The sequence below is a fragment of the Plectropomus leopardus genome, chromosome 2 (genome assembly GCF_026936395.1).
Source record: "Plectropomus leopardus strain MGB_pleo_1.0 chromosome 2, ASM2693639v1, whole genome shotgun sequence".
Classification (NCBI taxonomy): Eukaryota; Metazoa; Chordata; class Actinopteri; order Perciformes; family Serranidae; genus Plectropomus; species Plectropomus leopardus.
This window is the reverse complement of record NC_142177.1, coordinates 17,672,505-17,686,825: the sequence shown is the minus strand read 5'-3', so window position 1 is coordinate 17,686,825 and position 14,321 is coordinate 17,672,505. Positions and strand designations below refer to the sequence as shown.

Here is a 14,321-nt window from a genome sequence, read left to right as displayed (position 1 = left end):
ATATTTGTCTCTAATCAGGTCCACAGACTTGCTGATGTCTCTCGCGGTGTACGCCGGCTGGCTAAACAAACTCACCCTGTTTCACACGCAGGTGAGCCAGCAGCAGAGAGGCGCGTCACTGGTAATCTTATAAAGCGCACAGGTGGCCGCTGATTGCGCACATAGCTGATTATTTCATGTTTGATGTGTGCCGTGGTTTCATGCTCTGTGATTTAGTCGCTCCCTTTCAATTTGAAAACATATTTTCGCTGCAGACATGAGTGCCGGAGGAGGGACCCCGTACATCGGCAGTAAAATAAGTTTGATATCCAAGGCGCAGATTCGGTATGAGGGAATATTGTCCTCTGTGGACACAGATAGGTCAACGGTTGCGTTAGCCAAAGGTAAGTTGAAAGGCCTGTGAGTGACACGTGTTTTTTTTCTTATTTTATTGTAAGGAACATAATGTAATGTAACTCCTTGATGTAAAGTGATCTTAATGTAAATATTATGCTGGAGGTGAACAAAACCTTGACTTTTATTTGCAAACAGTTAAATCCTATGGGACAGAGGACAGACACACAGATAGACCAGTGCCTCCCAAAGATGAAATTTATGAATACATAATCTTCAGAGGAAGTGACATCAAAGATATCACGGTGTCTGAGCCACCAAAACCACACCATGGACTGCCTCGAGACCCTGCTATTGTACAGGTGTGTGGTTCTGAGACTTTTTGAAGTTATGTAGTTTATATCTGGTATTAATCAAAAGCAATCATACTCACAACTGATAAAACAAGTTCCTTTTGTCTTTTGTAATTTCAGTCATCCATTGGCAGCTCATCTGCTGCATATCACCCACGCTGGAGTTCATACAGAGACATGATGCCCACCTACAACCAGCTGGCTGCTACCTCTCTACTCAACCAGCAGTACAATGCAGCACTGGGCTTAGGTGCAGTTAATTATCTTTTGGACGCATTAGATGTTTGAAATGTCATATTTAGGCGTTTTTCAGCACTATTTTGTGTTAGTGGATGTTTCTCACATATCTGCAAGTGACCATGCCCCAACATGTTTACTTCTACTCCCTCAGTACCAGGACTTCACGGCATCCCAGCCAGAAGAGCTCCCATGGTCGAGCAGGCTGTGCAGACCGTGCCATTAACTGCTGCTGCCCAGAAAAAAGGGAAAACTCCAACCCAGCCGCAGGCCAAACAGCCTGTTCGTCCAAACCAGGGTCAGAAGGAGAATGTACCAACCAGTAAGCAAAGTAAGTGTCTCATCCTGACAAACAAGAAATAACTCACCCTGTTTCTTGCATTGCTTTTATTTTTAATCCATCCAAAGAAAACAACTTAAACATTTAATTTGTGTTTAGGTCGGGCACCAACTCAGCCGAGTGCAGCCAAAGTTCAAGGCCAAAGCACTGAGAACCAGAAACAAAGGCAAAAACAAGGTATCCGAATGAGAAATGCACGTTATATGCAGTGGCTGAGTTTCCTGTAGACAGCCAAATTTCCAAAACCAGATGAACTTGTTTCAAACGATTACTAAACCAGTTTTTACACTTAATTGTGTAATTTGTCTTTCTGGTTCTTATGTGCAGGCAGTCGCAGGACCAGGAACCGAAGCAGAGGCCAACTTCTTGTGAAAAATTCAAAGGCCACAACGCTGCAGTTTGAGTCAGATTTCGATTTTGAAACGGCAAATGCTCAGTTTAAAGATGATCTGACAAAAGAGGTTGTGGGTAGGTTTATTAAAAAAAAAAAAAGACAACAGTTTCAGAGCACATCATATACATTTTAAGGTGTATGTACATGTACATTTCTGTGCCTCGCTGCAGTTGAAAAGGTGGATCCTGCAGAGCCCCAGGACAGCCAGGGTATGCAGGAGGAGGACACCCTCGGAGATAAGTACTACGACAAAGCCAAGTGCTTCTTTGACAACATCTCATCAGACCTTAAGCCCAGGTGATTATGTTACTTTTGCAGTTTGTCTTTTTGTGACCTCAGTGGTTTGTCATATTAAACTTTAATTGTGCATCCTCAGGAGGACCACCTGGGCAGAGGAGAAAAAATTAAACATGGAAACATTTGGAGTTCCCGGCCGCTTCCTGAGAGGCAGAGGATTCAGGGGCCGAGGACGCAGAGGGCAGAGCGCCACTGAGCAGCGACCCCTCCCAAAAATTGGTAGTGGGAGGGTGTGAAGAATTTTCTGGGGGGGTTTTTGTTAACATTTTCTGTAAATATGGTCGTTTTCTACTTATTTAAAAAGTACCTCCCTTTTTTCCCCATTTGATGCTGATATGAATTTTTTCTTTCTTTATCCCAAAATTCGCATTCAGGGAATTTTGTACTCTGAAGCTTTATTATATGAAATGGGAGAGCAATTTATTTTAATCAAGCAGCTGTATGCTAGAAACAAAGGTATTAATTGGCAGTTAGTTTGGTATAAATGCAATGTTTTTCTTGAACAGGCCAGCAGGCACATTATGTTTTGGTGCTAAATGTATTATATTCTTCTGTCTAGTTGACTGTCCAAATGTAACTCCAAACTGCTTTTGGAGGACAGCTGTACTTTTTTTCCCCCCTATCTGGAAAATGAAAACTGTGGAGGACTTTGTAACAGTTGCTATTAAATAACATATGATTAACAGAATGGCTTTCATCTCTTGTGACGTGAATTGTCGTTGGCACAAACTTTAAAACTGTAGATATGTACAGGTTCAAAAATGTTCTGTTTCAATGCTCAAGAAAAAAAATTGTCATAAAAAACCAATCAGTTTTGCATATGTGGTGGCTTGCACATGGAAGCCAGTTCCTTGAACTTGGGGCCCAGATCTTGTAGTGCTTTGTCAAATGAATCGTCTTCAGGAATGACGATGTTCTCCAGCTCTGACTGGTTGTCAAAGTCCCCTTCCTCTGCATAGGTGTGAGGCTGGTAGTCCAGCAGATCTGCCTCTTTCTCCTGCAGAGAGGAGAGCCTCTGCAAGAGGAGAGAGGGGGAAAAAAAGTTTATATACAGTGCTTATTGTACTGCCGCTGTCACATACATGCTTTTAAGATGTCTTATACTGCAAAGTAGACATTATTAGCAATAGCTATACACTCTTTGCGCAATACATCAGTCTAATAATCCATATTGGAACTATGTTAAATTGCATCATCCCTATTAAATATAAAATACAAATACACTACAGTAAGTGCACTACCAACCCGATGAAGCAGGGCTTGGAGGCCTGCACCTGTCACATAGCTTGAGTTCCTTTTGTAGAGGTAATTCATTTTGTTCATGTCTTCGATCTGTACAAAACAACGTAAACAAAGATCAAGTTTCTTCAGCTGCTGCTCCCTCAAAATAATGAACGCAAAACAAACAACTGCCTACCTTGTGGGCGTGATGATAGCCATTGGCTATTAAATAATTCCAATTTGTCTAAGATTGGAGAAGATTGAAACAGAAAATTAGTAACTGACTGCAAAGTAGAGACTGATTAAACTGACCTTCAGTGAGTGCATATTACCTGGTTCCAGCACTCATTGAATAGGTAGGAAACATTTTCCTTTCGGTTCCCCCCCAAGTGTGTGTAGAGGAAGTTTTGCTCGATATCCTGATGAAGAGACTTAAAAGAGCCAAATATAATTAACAGCTTTTTTGAAGTACAGCAGGTCCAAACACGTGAAATAACAGTCATTTTACAAGCCATGCCTTCTTCAAAGTATGCGTGAGAGAAAAACCTATAAACATCAACTTTAAGCTTCTCATAAAAACTTGAACACATACCTAATTTATATCCTGCAGTTTAACCGGTTTAAAATAGTTACAGTACATATTTCCATCTGTACCAACCCTTGTTGAAACTTTGCTGTGTTGCATTCCATCATGCAGACTCTGTCCAGTGGACGGGCCTTGGTGTGTCTTATCAGTAGGAACTGCCAGGACACTGTCAGGTAACTTGAAAGACGAAAAATAAAAATTCAGTTACTGATATTTACATGAAGAGAAATCTGCTCTGTGGTCTGTTTGCACCAAGCAGTGACCTTGCAGTCTGTTCCTGGTTTCTCAATGTTGGATACGAGGAGGGTTTTTCCAGAGGAATCAAAAGTCTGCAAAGTGGTGAACTCTTTTTTGCAGCTGATGACAACTGCCATCAGTAGCAGAACTGTTAGCGAGACAGAGACAACAAAACTCAACTTGCAGTGACTTATTTGAATATTAACAATTCATATTACAGTGCATGCTATTACTAACTAATGGCAACAATTCATTTTCTTACACAGGAGTAAAAACAGTGAGGTAAATACTACGCCCATAGCTCCAAAGGCAGCTGTTGTGGCTGTGCCTTGGCGGTTTCGGCAGTCGGGCGTCACAGAGCAGTCACACACGGTCAAACTGAGGTTGTAAACACTGAACTTTCCCTGCATGTCAGAGATCTTCAGATCAACTGTGTGCAGACCAGCATACACACTGGGCTCCTTCACCAGACCGGCTGTGTACCCTGAAATAATCACAAAATTAAATGATTTTTTAAAATTTATTTTATGTTTGCTCTGATATGTCACTACGTATCATAGCTGTTTCTACCGTATGAGGGACTCAGTTTCCATTTTCCTTTGACATCCCCCAGCAGTTCAAATGTGAAAGGCCCTCCGAAGGGATTCTGATCCAGGTCAAAGGCTGTGATGCTGGTGGTGGTGGGGTCGTCAGACACACACACATCCACAAAGTTCACCGTTGGCTGAGGCACGTTGTCGTTCTGGTCGGTCACATGGATGTTCAGTGTGGCGGTGCCTGTCAGAGGTGGCTCACCTGTCCAACACAGAAAACAAGAATCTACAACCATGCTAATGATCCTTTTGAGGCTGTACTTTCAGCCAAACACTAACATGTTTGGCTGAAAGTACTATGTTTTAACTATGTTAAAATTAGCATTAGCATGCATTTGCTAATAAGCAATGTTGCAGTACTCAAGATCGGCCCTGTCCTCAAGATCACGATTTGAAGGTCTAGTCTGGGCCTTGACTGTGTTTTTACTCTGCGTTGTCTCAGAAAGAGATTTTCTTCGAGACCAGTTGAGACCGCAACTGCGACAATATCAATAAATATCTGTGCAAAAATGGAGCACTGACTAAAGACGGTTAAGTTGATTTGAGCTTATATTTGTTTGTTCATAGAAAAGAAAGGACAGTTCCCAAATAAACAATTCATCTCTGCAATGCCTTTTGATTATTTTATAAAGACTTATCTCACAATACACTAAATACACACATCTATACTGTATATAGTATTAAAAGAGGCGAACAATGAGGAATCTTACTTTGTTTTCTGTGGGTCTTTTAAGGTCAGTTTGAGAAGTTCCTATGGTTTTCATGGTCTACATTTTATCACGCAGTGTGGAACTTGCACTGGTCTGGTCTTGGGCTTGACTGTGTCAAAGTCTTGGTCTTGTCTCAGTCTCAATGCAATCTGGACTTTGTCATGACTTAGTCTCAGGTTAGGTGGTCTTGACTTTAACACTGTTAGTTAGCAATAAATACATACAACAGCTAAGGCTGCTGGGAGGGTTTTTAGTTCTGCTGGCATTTGGTCAAAAAACAAACATATTGGACAACTGAAAATGTTGACCTGTTGGTGGTGCTAGATGAAAAGCATTACCAAAGTCATTACAAGTTACCCCAAGGGGGGCTTGAATGCATGGCAATGTATCCACTAGTTGCTTAAACATTTCACTTAAAAACCACAAATATGAACTTTATACATTTTTATCCATTAAAGGGTTCTCTTTTTTTTTTCCTTAGCAGCTGTAAAGGTCCAAGGACAGACGGATGTCGTCTGAGGCAAATTGTGATTTGTGATAATGTTCTTTATAAGCAAAATTGACTTAACATATAAAGTAATTGAGGTTCATCATCTGGGAAACCTAAATGTCTGTGCCACTGCCAATCCGTCCAGAAGATTTTGTGATATTTCACAGAAAAGGTGAAAATTCTGACCTGCTGGTGGCACCAAAGTAAAAGTCAGGGGATAACCAAAGTCATAAAGATTGTGGATGCACATTGCCATAGAGCCATGTCCTTAGGAAATGTGTCACAACACAGTGGATATTTGATTAAAACATTTCCTTGGTCATAGAATTATAAAATAATTGATTTGTGACAGCACCAGTCAGCAACATCTACATCTTACCATCATCCACTGCGTGCAGTAAGATGGTGTAGACACCGTCAATGACATGTGGAGATTCTCTGTCTGGTGATTTCATTGTTGTGATGTCTCCTGTGTGGGGATCCACGGTCACCCAGCCCGCAGGATCACTTCCCACCTGGTACCTGTGGACAGATACAAACTGCTTCAGTGTAGAAGGTCTCAGATTGTATATCAAACATGTTCAGAATAAACATCCCACTTACACAAAATCTCTTGCGTGATTTGAGTCGGGATCGGCAGCGGTCACTTTCTCGACCCATGTTCCAATGGGTGCGTTCTCCTCCAGCATGGCCTCTTTGACAGCCACACTGAACAGCGGGGGGTCGTTGACATCCTCAACTTCGATGGTGACTTTTACTGAGGGAGGCCGAGGTGCATCAGGATCATCGCCTTTAATGGCGTCAACTCCCCAGAGGCCCGAGGACGTCTTCTCCTTCACTTTACAAGAGAAATATGGCGCTTCATTTTCCACTGAGATGGTCAGCTCCCTCTGTGCTCCCTCCTCAAAGTCTAAAGGCTGAAATTACACAGTAGTAATGTTTTTGAATTCAATTAAAGCATACAGACAGGATATAAGGACTATGACAAATATCAGTGCCTGACCAAGCACATTCGGTACCCTAGGCAAACCCCACCCCCAAAATTAAATTGATCATTATCTTTTATATTTATAGTATTTATTACAAACAAGAACGAGAGCTAATGAGAAGTCAACACAAAAAAACAACCAGATAACTAACTAAGACTAATGATAATAAAAAAAAAAACAATAAAACGCAGCATGTGGAAATTTGCAAATTTGGTAGTCAACTTGGATTGCTTTTTCCTTTTCAAGATTCAAGATTCAAGATTCAAGATTCAAAAACCTTTATTATCTATCACATAGTGACAGAAAATTTCCTTCAGTTGGGGGCTCATTGAACATGAAAAACATTCCCTCACATGAGACTCACACAAAATCACAGCAGTTCCATCGATCAATAAAAACGTGTGCAAAGCTACATTAAAAAAAGCAATGACTATCTTGCCTTGTTTAAAAACTATATTGCGGTGGGAATAAAAGAGTTCTTGTAGGTTTTCTCTAATGCTCTCCACATACACTCCACTCCCCCCTGTGCTGGCGCCATAAACTCGATGTGGCCTATGGGCAGATCTGACACTGCGTGTCACAATAACATATAAGAGGTGGGTGTCAGAGTTATGTTAAGCATGCAGCTGAGCAACTTACTTTGATGACAGTCAGGATTCCATCATTGGTGTCCGGGTCTGTTTCTATTTGAAAGTGCTCCCCCTCGTCACCCTGAATGGTGTATTTGGCTCTCCACGCCGGGCTGTTTGTGGTGTCGATGTCCATCGCATGCAGCCTCAGAGGAGACGTCTCAGTCTCACCTTCTTTTACTTTGCCAGAGCCCTATTGTATGTATCCAAGGTGCAGAGATCAGAGGAACTTAATCTGTCGTAGTGCTTCTTAGTGCTCATATCGAGTATGTACACCACACCCTGAGTGAACAAGGATTCATTTTTTATCACCATTACTTGACAAGAGTCGATTATATTGTTGTTTATTCACTTATAGAGCTGATATGGCTTTTTAAACATGTAAAAGTAAATCGATTAAACATTTGTTTGGTGTTCTTGTAAATATTGCATGTAATAATCTGCAGCTTTCTTTTCTTAAAATAATGTTGTTTTTTGGGATGCATATGGTGGTTCTATAACCAGTATGAAATTCAATTGCTGAAAAACACATTTAAAAAACATTAAATCCAAAATACAGTTAATATATTATAAAATGAAACTGAAAAAGTAATTACCTCTTTGCAAAATCATTCTGCAACTCTCTTCTTTTTTTTAAATTGGTTTCTTTATTTCTACTTACCCAATTTTGCATGTTTGTGTGCTCGTTTTGATTACATCCTTCACTGCATTGACATTTAAATTTAATTTCATTCAGTCTTTATTTGCTCATGGACAACTGTAATGTAAAAATTACCCAACCCCTGAAAAAAAAATCTTTTCTTTTACCATAACTGAATTTTTTTTGCCTAAAACATGATTTCCTGATATATATTCATTTTGAAAAAGCAACATCACAAATAACATGTCAAGTACATCAGAATCATATCACTATCACTGTGTGTGTGTGTGTGTGTGTGTGTGTGTGTGTGTGTGTGTGTGTGTGTGTATGTGCATGTGTGTGTAAAAGCATGGCATTCTGTGTGCAGACATCATTGTGAAATTGTCAAGAAAGTAACCAGCTGCTTACTGTGTGGCCGCTGATGGTTGGGAGGTGGTTGTTGCCATCCTGGATGTGAATGACAACAGTGGCTGAACTGGACAGACTGACTACGTCACCATGGTCTTTGGCCTCCACCACCACTGTGAACATTTCAGCCGCCTTATTGCAAGCAAATGAAAAAATGATTAGATTCCCTTAATTGTAAACAGAACTATATTAAGCTATATCCTGCACCCTAAAAAAGTAGCTTGATGATTTTGTACAATCACTTTAAAGTTGTTTAATGCAGACATACCCTTTGTTAAATGACTAATTCCAATAAAAGCATAGCCACTATGCAGGGTTGTTGGTTACTGTTTATAAACACAATTGCCAGGGAAAGTGAAAGCCAACCCCAGATTAACTCACCTTTTTAAAAAGCCCCAACCTCACCTGAGCGCTGTGGGGCAACACGCCCATAAATGTCCAGAGAAAATAATAAGGAAATAAGAAAATACAGGCAACGGGCAGAGTCACTGCACAAAAAAAAGCACCGCCGCACACTCTCAGAGGGTCATATGTGACGATTGAGAGGAATTACCTCTGCATAAGTCTATACATTGTTTGTTTAAAAGGAAATTCCTGCATATTATATTTTTATACATGACACATCAACATCATATAGTCACTGAAATTAAATTAAATTAAGTTAAATTAAATTAAATTGCTCTTTTAAAAAAGAAGTTCACTCACCCTGTACCTCAGTTTAGTTCATATACAGTAAATGTTTTTTTAAAAAACATACTTAACATGTTTTAAGACACTGGTAATAAATACAGATCGTGTAAAATGGAACTTGCAGAACAGGAAATGCTACCATAAACAAATCTACCGTAGAAAACATACTGCACCGACACTTGCCTTGTGGTCCAAACATCCTCTGAATGAGATCGTTCCAGACTCATCGATGAAGAATTCAGTATCGGGAGAGTTTGGAGTCACAGACTTTATTTCATAGTGAAATGTTGAGTTTGGTGTCCCACTCTGGTCTCTGTCACGGGCCACTAAAGTTAGGAGACTTGACCCTGTTGGGAAATGACCAAACAAAGAAAGGAGTGAGCTCAAAACACATCGTGAAGGGAAGAAAACATATTCTCTAGAAGCATACTATGTACTATTTTCTTTACCTTGTGTGGTTTCCTCGTCAACTGTGATTTCAAACAGATCCCTCTGAAAGCGTGGTGGGTTGTCATTGATGTCCAATATGACCAATTCAACTCCCAATCTGGTGTCAATCGACAAATCTGTCTTTCTGGCCACAAACTTCAGCTACGGGTTGATACACAATGTAAAATAATGATGTGATGAAATTGTTGGATATTGCAACTGTAACATGAGAAGGAGTAAGATGGGATTTACTCCAGGTATGCAGCGGACACCATATCGCCTGCTCATATATGCACATACCCTAAAAAAGAATTGATAGTGTCTGCAGTGTTTGTTTTTAATTCCTTATAACAGTAATAAAACTATTCTATTTTTTTCAAAATGCAGCCAGATTTATGTTCAAACAAAGGGTTAAGCTATCTCTTACTGAGCAACACTTTAACTCAAATACTAATGGGTATATTTCTGGTAAAACCGTCCCCCACATTTTTGCTTGATGTTTTGCTTTTGTCAGATTCTCAGTTTTTACTATAATACAGCTGCACACATCACAATGCCAACTCATCACTCAATTAAATCAGGGATCAGGATTTACAATATATTTATTCAGTTAATGATCTCCTAATCCATGTGTAAAACTTTGTAGTATAGTACTCATTCTTGAGAACTGGGACATTATTGTTCAATTATGCAGTGAAAATATCTAAAACAAAGATGATTATAACAGTACATTTTTACACTGATGTTATCATTACATACTGCTACTTTAGATTTTTGATCCGATTTTTAATTTTGTAAAATTTGCACATAATATAAAAATGACTTTTTAAGGACATCAATTCTTTAAAAAGCATGTTTATCTCCAAAAACATAATGAGTGTGTTTATGAGTTCTAATTTTAAGGGTTTTTTCTTCTTTTTTTTAATTTTTTATAATTATTTGCCCCATTTTTCAAGAATAGATGATAAGGCAGTGGTTGACTAGTTGATGCTATGTTATATGTGTTGAGTCTAACCTTTAGTATTTTCTTCTCCTCGTAGTCCACAGCCTTGTGCACAGACACAATGCCAGTTTCTCTATTAATGGAGAGAACTCCCTTTGGCTCCTCATCCACTCCTTCCCCATAGAGATGAAAGAATACTCGATATTTTCGCTCAATCTTAATCTACAACACAACAAAAAACCTCATACAGTTGGATTTAGGCAGTCTGAGACTGTTTATTTGCCATTCCATATATGAACATTTGGATATAAGTGATAAAGAAATTATGTCAATACAGACAAATAAAAAAACTAAGGTCCTGAAAAAATAACTAATTAACTTAAGAGGTTATACATACAAATGACAATGTTTGATTACTGTAATTATTATAGTCCAGAACTATCAAATGATTGGATTAGGAATTAATATTTGAAAATTAACATGTGATGTTTTGAGGCGACACTGTTTATTGGCTGACTGTAGTTTTCTTTACTCAGTGGTTTTCTCACCTTGCCCAGCTCGTACGGGAAGGGCCCTGGATTCCCCTCCTCAATAGAGAAGGTGCCAACGATCCACGACCTTCTGTGGCGGCTCAGCAGCTCTGAGCACGTTACACTTGACAAATAATAACCCTAAAAGACAAACAGCCAACCAATCCTGAAGCACACAATCTTTACAATGAAAATCATACAATGCAAAGTAGGAGTGTTTGTTTGAGGCGGGAGCTGGTAATTTATGTCATCCGTGCACTTGTGAATAAAGGTCTCTGGTGATGCAAAGTTGGTGAACCTGTTCAGAAATGCACACGTGAGCGTTTCCACGAAAGCGATAGTATCATGGTAGGATACTGTACTCTGGACCCTATTTATACCTAAGAGGTCAACTTTACATCAATGACTTAATAAAACACTTCTGTGGGGAAACATTGTTACAGTTAATGGATTAATGCAACCTTGATTAAGTCCGTCTGAGGGTGTTTTGCACCTCTCGATAATATTTTCTGTTGTTTATGTATATACTAATTTGGTTTCTGCAAATGTGTAAACAAAAAAAACACCAAAATAAATGAACTACACAAACAAACAAAAAAAATAACAACTGACCTACACGGAAACATCAACTTAAAAACAAGATGAGTTATGGAAAATAATACTGACTGGGAAAAAAAACACACACCTGACTGAAGTAGTAATAACAGATAATAATAAAAGATAATAACCAAAGTCTTGCAACCTTATAATTTGAAATCGTATTGTGTCACAATTTTATTCCCAAATAAAGAAATACTCCTGGTTACGAAACACTGAATCAGAATTTGACATCTATAAAATAAAGTAATAGCACTAAAATACTCCAAAATAAAATAATTTCAGAAAATTTGAAGTAATTATCGTTACATACCAGGAGGAAGAAGCGGAGCATGATGCTGTTGTGATTAGTACATCCAGTCCTGAGTGTTCGGACTGACTTTTTCTTGACATTTAAGCAAAGAAAGACAAGACCCTGCCCTTTCTCCTTAACACACCCACACACATATGAATGTAATAATCACATGGGACTTTTGAAACTGCACTGTTGTTACTGGGACAAAATATGATGTATTTGCTGAAAACCATCTGCCTCGTAAAACAACTGACAGGCAGCGTTGGGGAGTGAACCTGTCAGACTTCATGTAATTAGCCTTAAGCAGTAGTTTGCTGACAGTTCAGCTACATTCATATTTGCACAGCAATTAGAGTAGTTGAATTGCGTTTTGTCATTTTTTTTGTAGTTAACAACTGAAGCTGCATACCCTTTGGGCCATGGAAAAGAATATTTTTAGTTTTATATTAGGATTGCTTCTCTGCTGTAATTTAACTCCATTTGAACAACTTCACCCCTTTTTCTTTCACCCTGACCGCTGTGAAAGCATGCCCAGGCAACACAGTCGCCAGGCAGAAACTAAAATATTAAAGTTAAATACATTTGGTGTGAATTAGTATTAATTTCTGCTATTATTAACAAATGTTTAGAGATGTTGTTTCTTGCTGTTTTAGAAGTTACATGGCTACCCAGATGAGGGTTAAGGGTCAGGGTCAGGGTTATCCAGCATGAGGAAATATCCTCCCGTGGGTTTTAGTTTGTGAAGGCAGGTGTCTGACTGATGGACATTGTAAATGTAAATGTAAAAGACTGAAACGTTCAGCAAGTTCCCAACAACTTTTTTTTTCAAATTCAAATGAAAATTTCAATAAAATAATAAAATTTAAAAATAGCTCCATAAGGTTTTACAAAGTAAAAGTGACTCTTTTTTTTTCATAATTGTTTTTATCAACGATTATTAAAATAAAACGCGGATACAGATGATAGGCAAAATACCGAATATCAGCCCCAATAATTTGCAAGGCCGATAATCTATCAACCCCTACGATTACCCATGAATTATGGGGTATTTTATTTTTTAGTTTTTGAATGAGATGTGAACAAGGGGGCACTTTTACAATAAACTCAACTTATGCTAGCATGTGAGGGTTTTCTGCGTTGAGCTTGATACCATAACAATGCAATGCATTACTCTCTACTTCTTAAAAAGTAATCTGATTACTTTACACACTACTTCCTACCAACGGTAATTCGTTAAACTACTCCTTAGTTTTCTGTTACATCCCACAAATTGATAATTGCGTCCTATTTCCTCAAAATTCAGACTTGACTTTTGTTGATGATGATAAGGATGACATTTTTTTTTAACCCTCTGTTGCCTGTGACCAGTTGGCTGTACTCACATGAAAGCGGTGGAAATCGTCGTAGAGACAGGCCGTTTCATTCATCACATAAACAACCACAAGCTTCATTGTTGCTTTGTTACTTGCCTGCAGCTTTTAACAATTAAAATCCAGTTTTGCCAGTGTCGGGCTGCCGCCATTCTCTGAGGCCGAGGAGAGCTCACCTTTGCCGGGGTGTATTTCCCGGAGCTTCGTGTTGTTGTGCTGTCATAGTAGGTGTTTCAGACCTGTTTGGTGTCGTGTTTTTTTTTGGCAAGAGTTTTAGTGCCACTACCTACAGCAACAGTTTTTTGGTCACCTTTCCACCAGACAAAATCAAAGTACTAAGTATATTTCCGGCCTTTGAGCGTTTGCGCTTCCATCTTCTTGCTGCTTTGTGATGCGCATGCGCGGCGCGACTTTAACGAAAATGAATCCGTCCATGTGACGGTTTGATTTCAGTGGTGGGGTGATAATTAAAGTAACGTTTGAACGACATTTTTGATTTTGGGGTAGCTGTAACAGAATTACCGACATGTTATGAGTAAATAGTTACACAACAACTGAAAAAAGTAATGATATTAATGTAACGCGTTACTAGTAACCCGTCACTACCCAACACTGGTTATACTTTCATATCACAAGTCAATTTGTTTATGTTTTACAAAGTAGTACTGCTTTTTCTATGAACCAAACTAGATTTCTCCCAAGTGTACCTTTACTGTAGTTGAATTTCTTCCAGTCTAAAGTAATTGGTGACTTTGAAAGAAGCTTCCCCAACACTGCTGATAAGTAGAAAAAATATTTTCACTTTTGTACATGTGATGATTTTGATTAGGGAAAAAAAACCTTCTTTTCTCAGCATGTAGAGCCGTTTGAGGGCTTTTTATGACGCTGCCCTACCGGCTCTGGTTGTGGCGTCTTCAAACTTCCCTTGAAGCATCAGTTTTTATGACTGGAAGCAGCTAAGCAGTTATTGACAATACATAACCAGGAACTGTTTTGTTGTTAGAAAAAAC

At 39.0% G+C, this 14,321-nt stretch overlaps 2 protein-coding genes across 3 annotated transcripts; one reads left to right on the top strand and one right to left on the bottom strand.

Moving 5' to 3' along the window:
• The first annotated feature begins 145 nt into the window (after window positions 1–145).
• On the top strand, window positions 146–2,642 carry LOC121950742 (protein LSM14 homolog B-like). 2 transcript variants are annotated; one of them, XM_088086817.1, is made up of 8 exons: window positions 146–383; window positions 532–695; window positions 807–936; window positions 1,078–1,254; window positions 1,363–1,440; window positions 1,591–1,731; window positions 1,825–1,954; window positions 2,034–2,642. In XM_088086817.1, the coding sequence occupies exons 1-8, from the start codon at window positions 257–259 to the stop codon at window positions 2,188–2,190; spliced, it is 1,104 nt and encodes a 367-aa protein (XP_087942943.1). In that variant the 5' UTR covers window positions 146–256; the 3' UTR covers window positions 2,191–2,642. The 2 variants fall into 2 exon arrangements, with proteins under 2 accessions (XP_087942943.1, XP_042352778.1); XM_042496844.2 differs by having other exon boundaries at window positions 148–383; window positions 1,828–1,954.
• Window positions 2,643–2,762: 120 nt separating this feature from the next.
• Window positions 2,763–13,746, bottom strand: cdh27 (cadherin 27). The gene is made up of 18 exons (XM_088090279.1): window positions 13,664–13,746; window positions 13,488–13,527; window positions 11,068–11,190; window positions 10,592–10,741; window positions 9,597–9,738; window positions 9,331–9,494; window positions 8,458–8,589; window positions 7,420–7,602; window positions 6,395–6,708; window positions 6,171–6,313; window positions 4,569–4,793; window positions 4,261–4,482; window positions 4,025–4,146; window positions 3,834–3,938; window positions 3,508–3,606; window positions 3,372–3,419; window positions 3,200–3,286; window positions 2,763–2,969 (listed from the first exon to the last, which is right to left on the bottom strand). Exons 1-18 carry the CDS (start codon window positions 13,744–13,746, stop codon window positions 2,763–2,765), a joined length of 2,589 nt encoding a protein of 862 aa, XP_087946405.1.
• Between the last annotated feature and the right edge of the window lie 575 nt (window positions 13,747–14,321).

Bases quoted from the DNA above. Each gene is read 5' to 3' on its own strand.
- cdh27 (XM_088090279.1), bottom strand. From the start codon at position 13,746: ATGGACGGATTCATTTTCGTTAAAGTCGCGCCGCGCATGCGCATCACA. The intron at 7,603-8,457 runs GTAAGCAGCTGG...TACATACAATAG, and splicing joins CAACCATCAGCGGCCACACA to GGCTCTGGCAAAGTAAAAGA. The intron at 3,287-3,371 runs GTAGGCAGTTGT...TGTTTTGTACAG, and splicing joins GCTATCATCACGCCCACAAG to ATCGAAGACATGAACAAAAT.
- LOC121950742 (XM_088086817.1), top strand. From the start codon at position 257: ATGAGTGCCGGAGGAGGGACCCCGTACATCGGCAGTAAAATAAGTTTG. The intron at 1,255-1,362 runs GTAAGTGTCTCA...ATTTGTGTTTAG, and splicing joins TGTACCAACCAGTAAGCAAA to GTCGGGCACCAACTCAGCCG. The intron at 1,732-1,824 runs GTAGGTTTATTA...TGTGCCTCGCTG, and splicing joins TCTGACAAAAGAGGTTGTGG to CAGTTGAAAAGGTGGATCCT.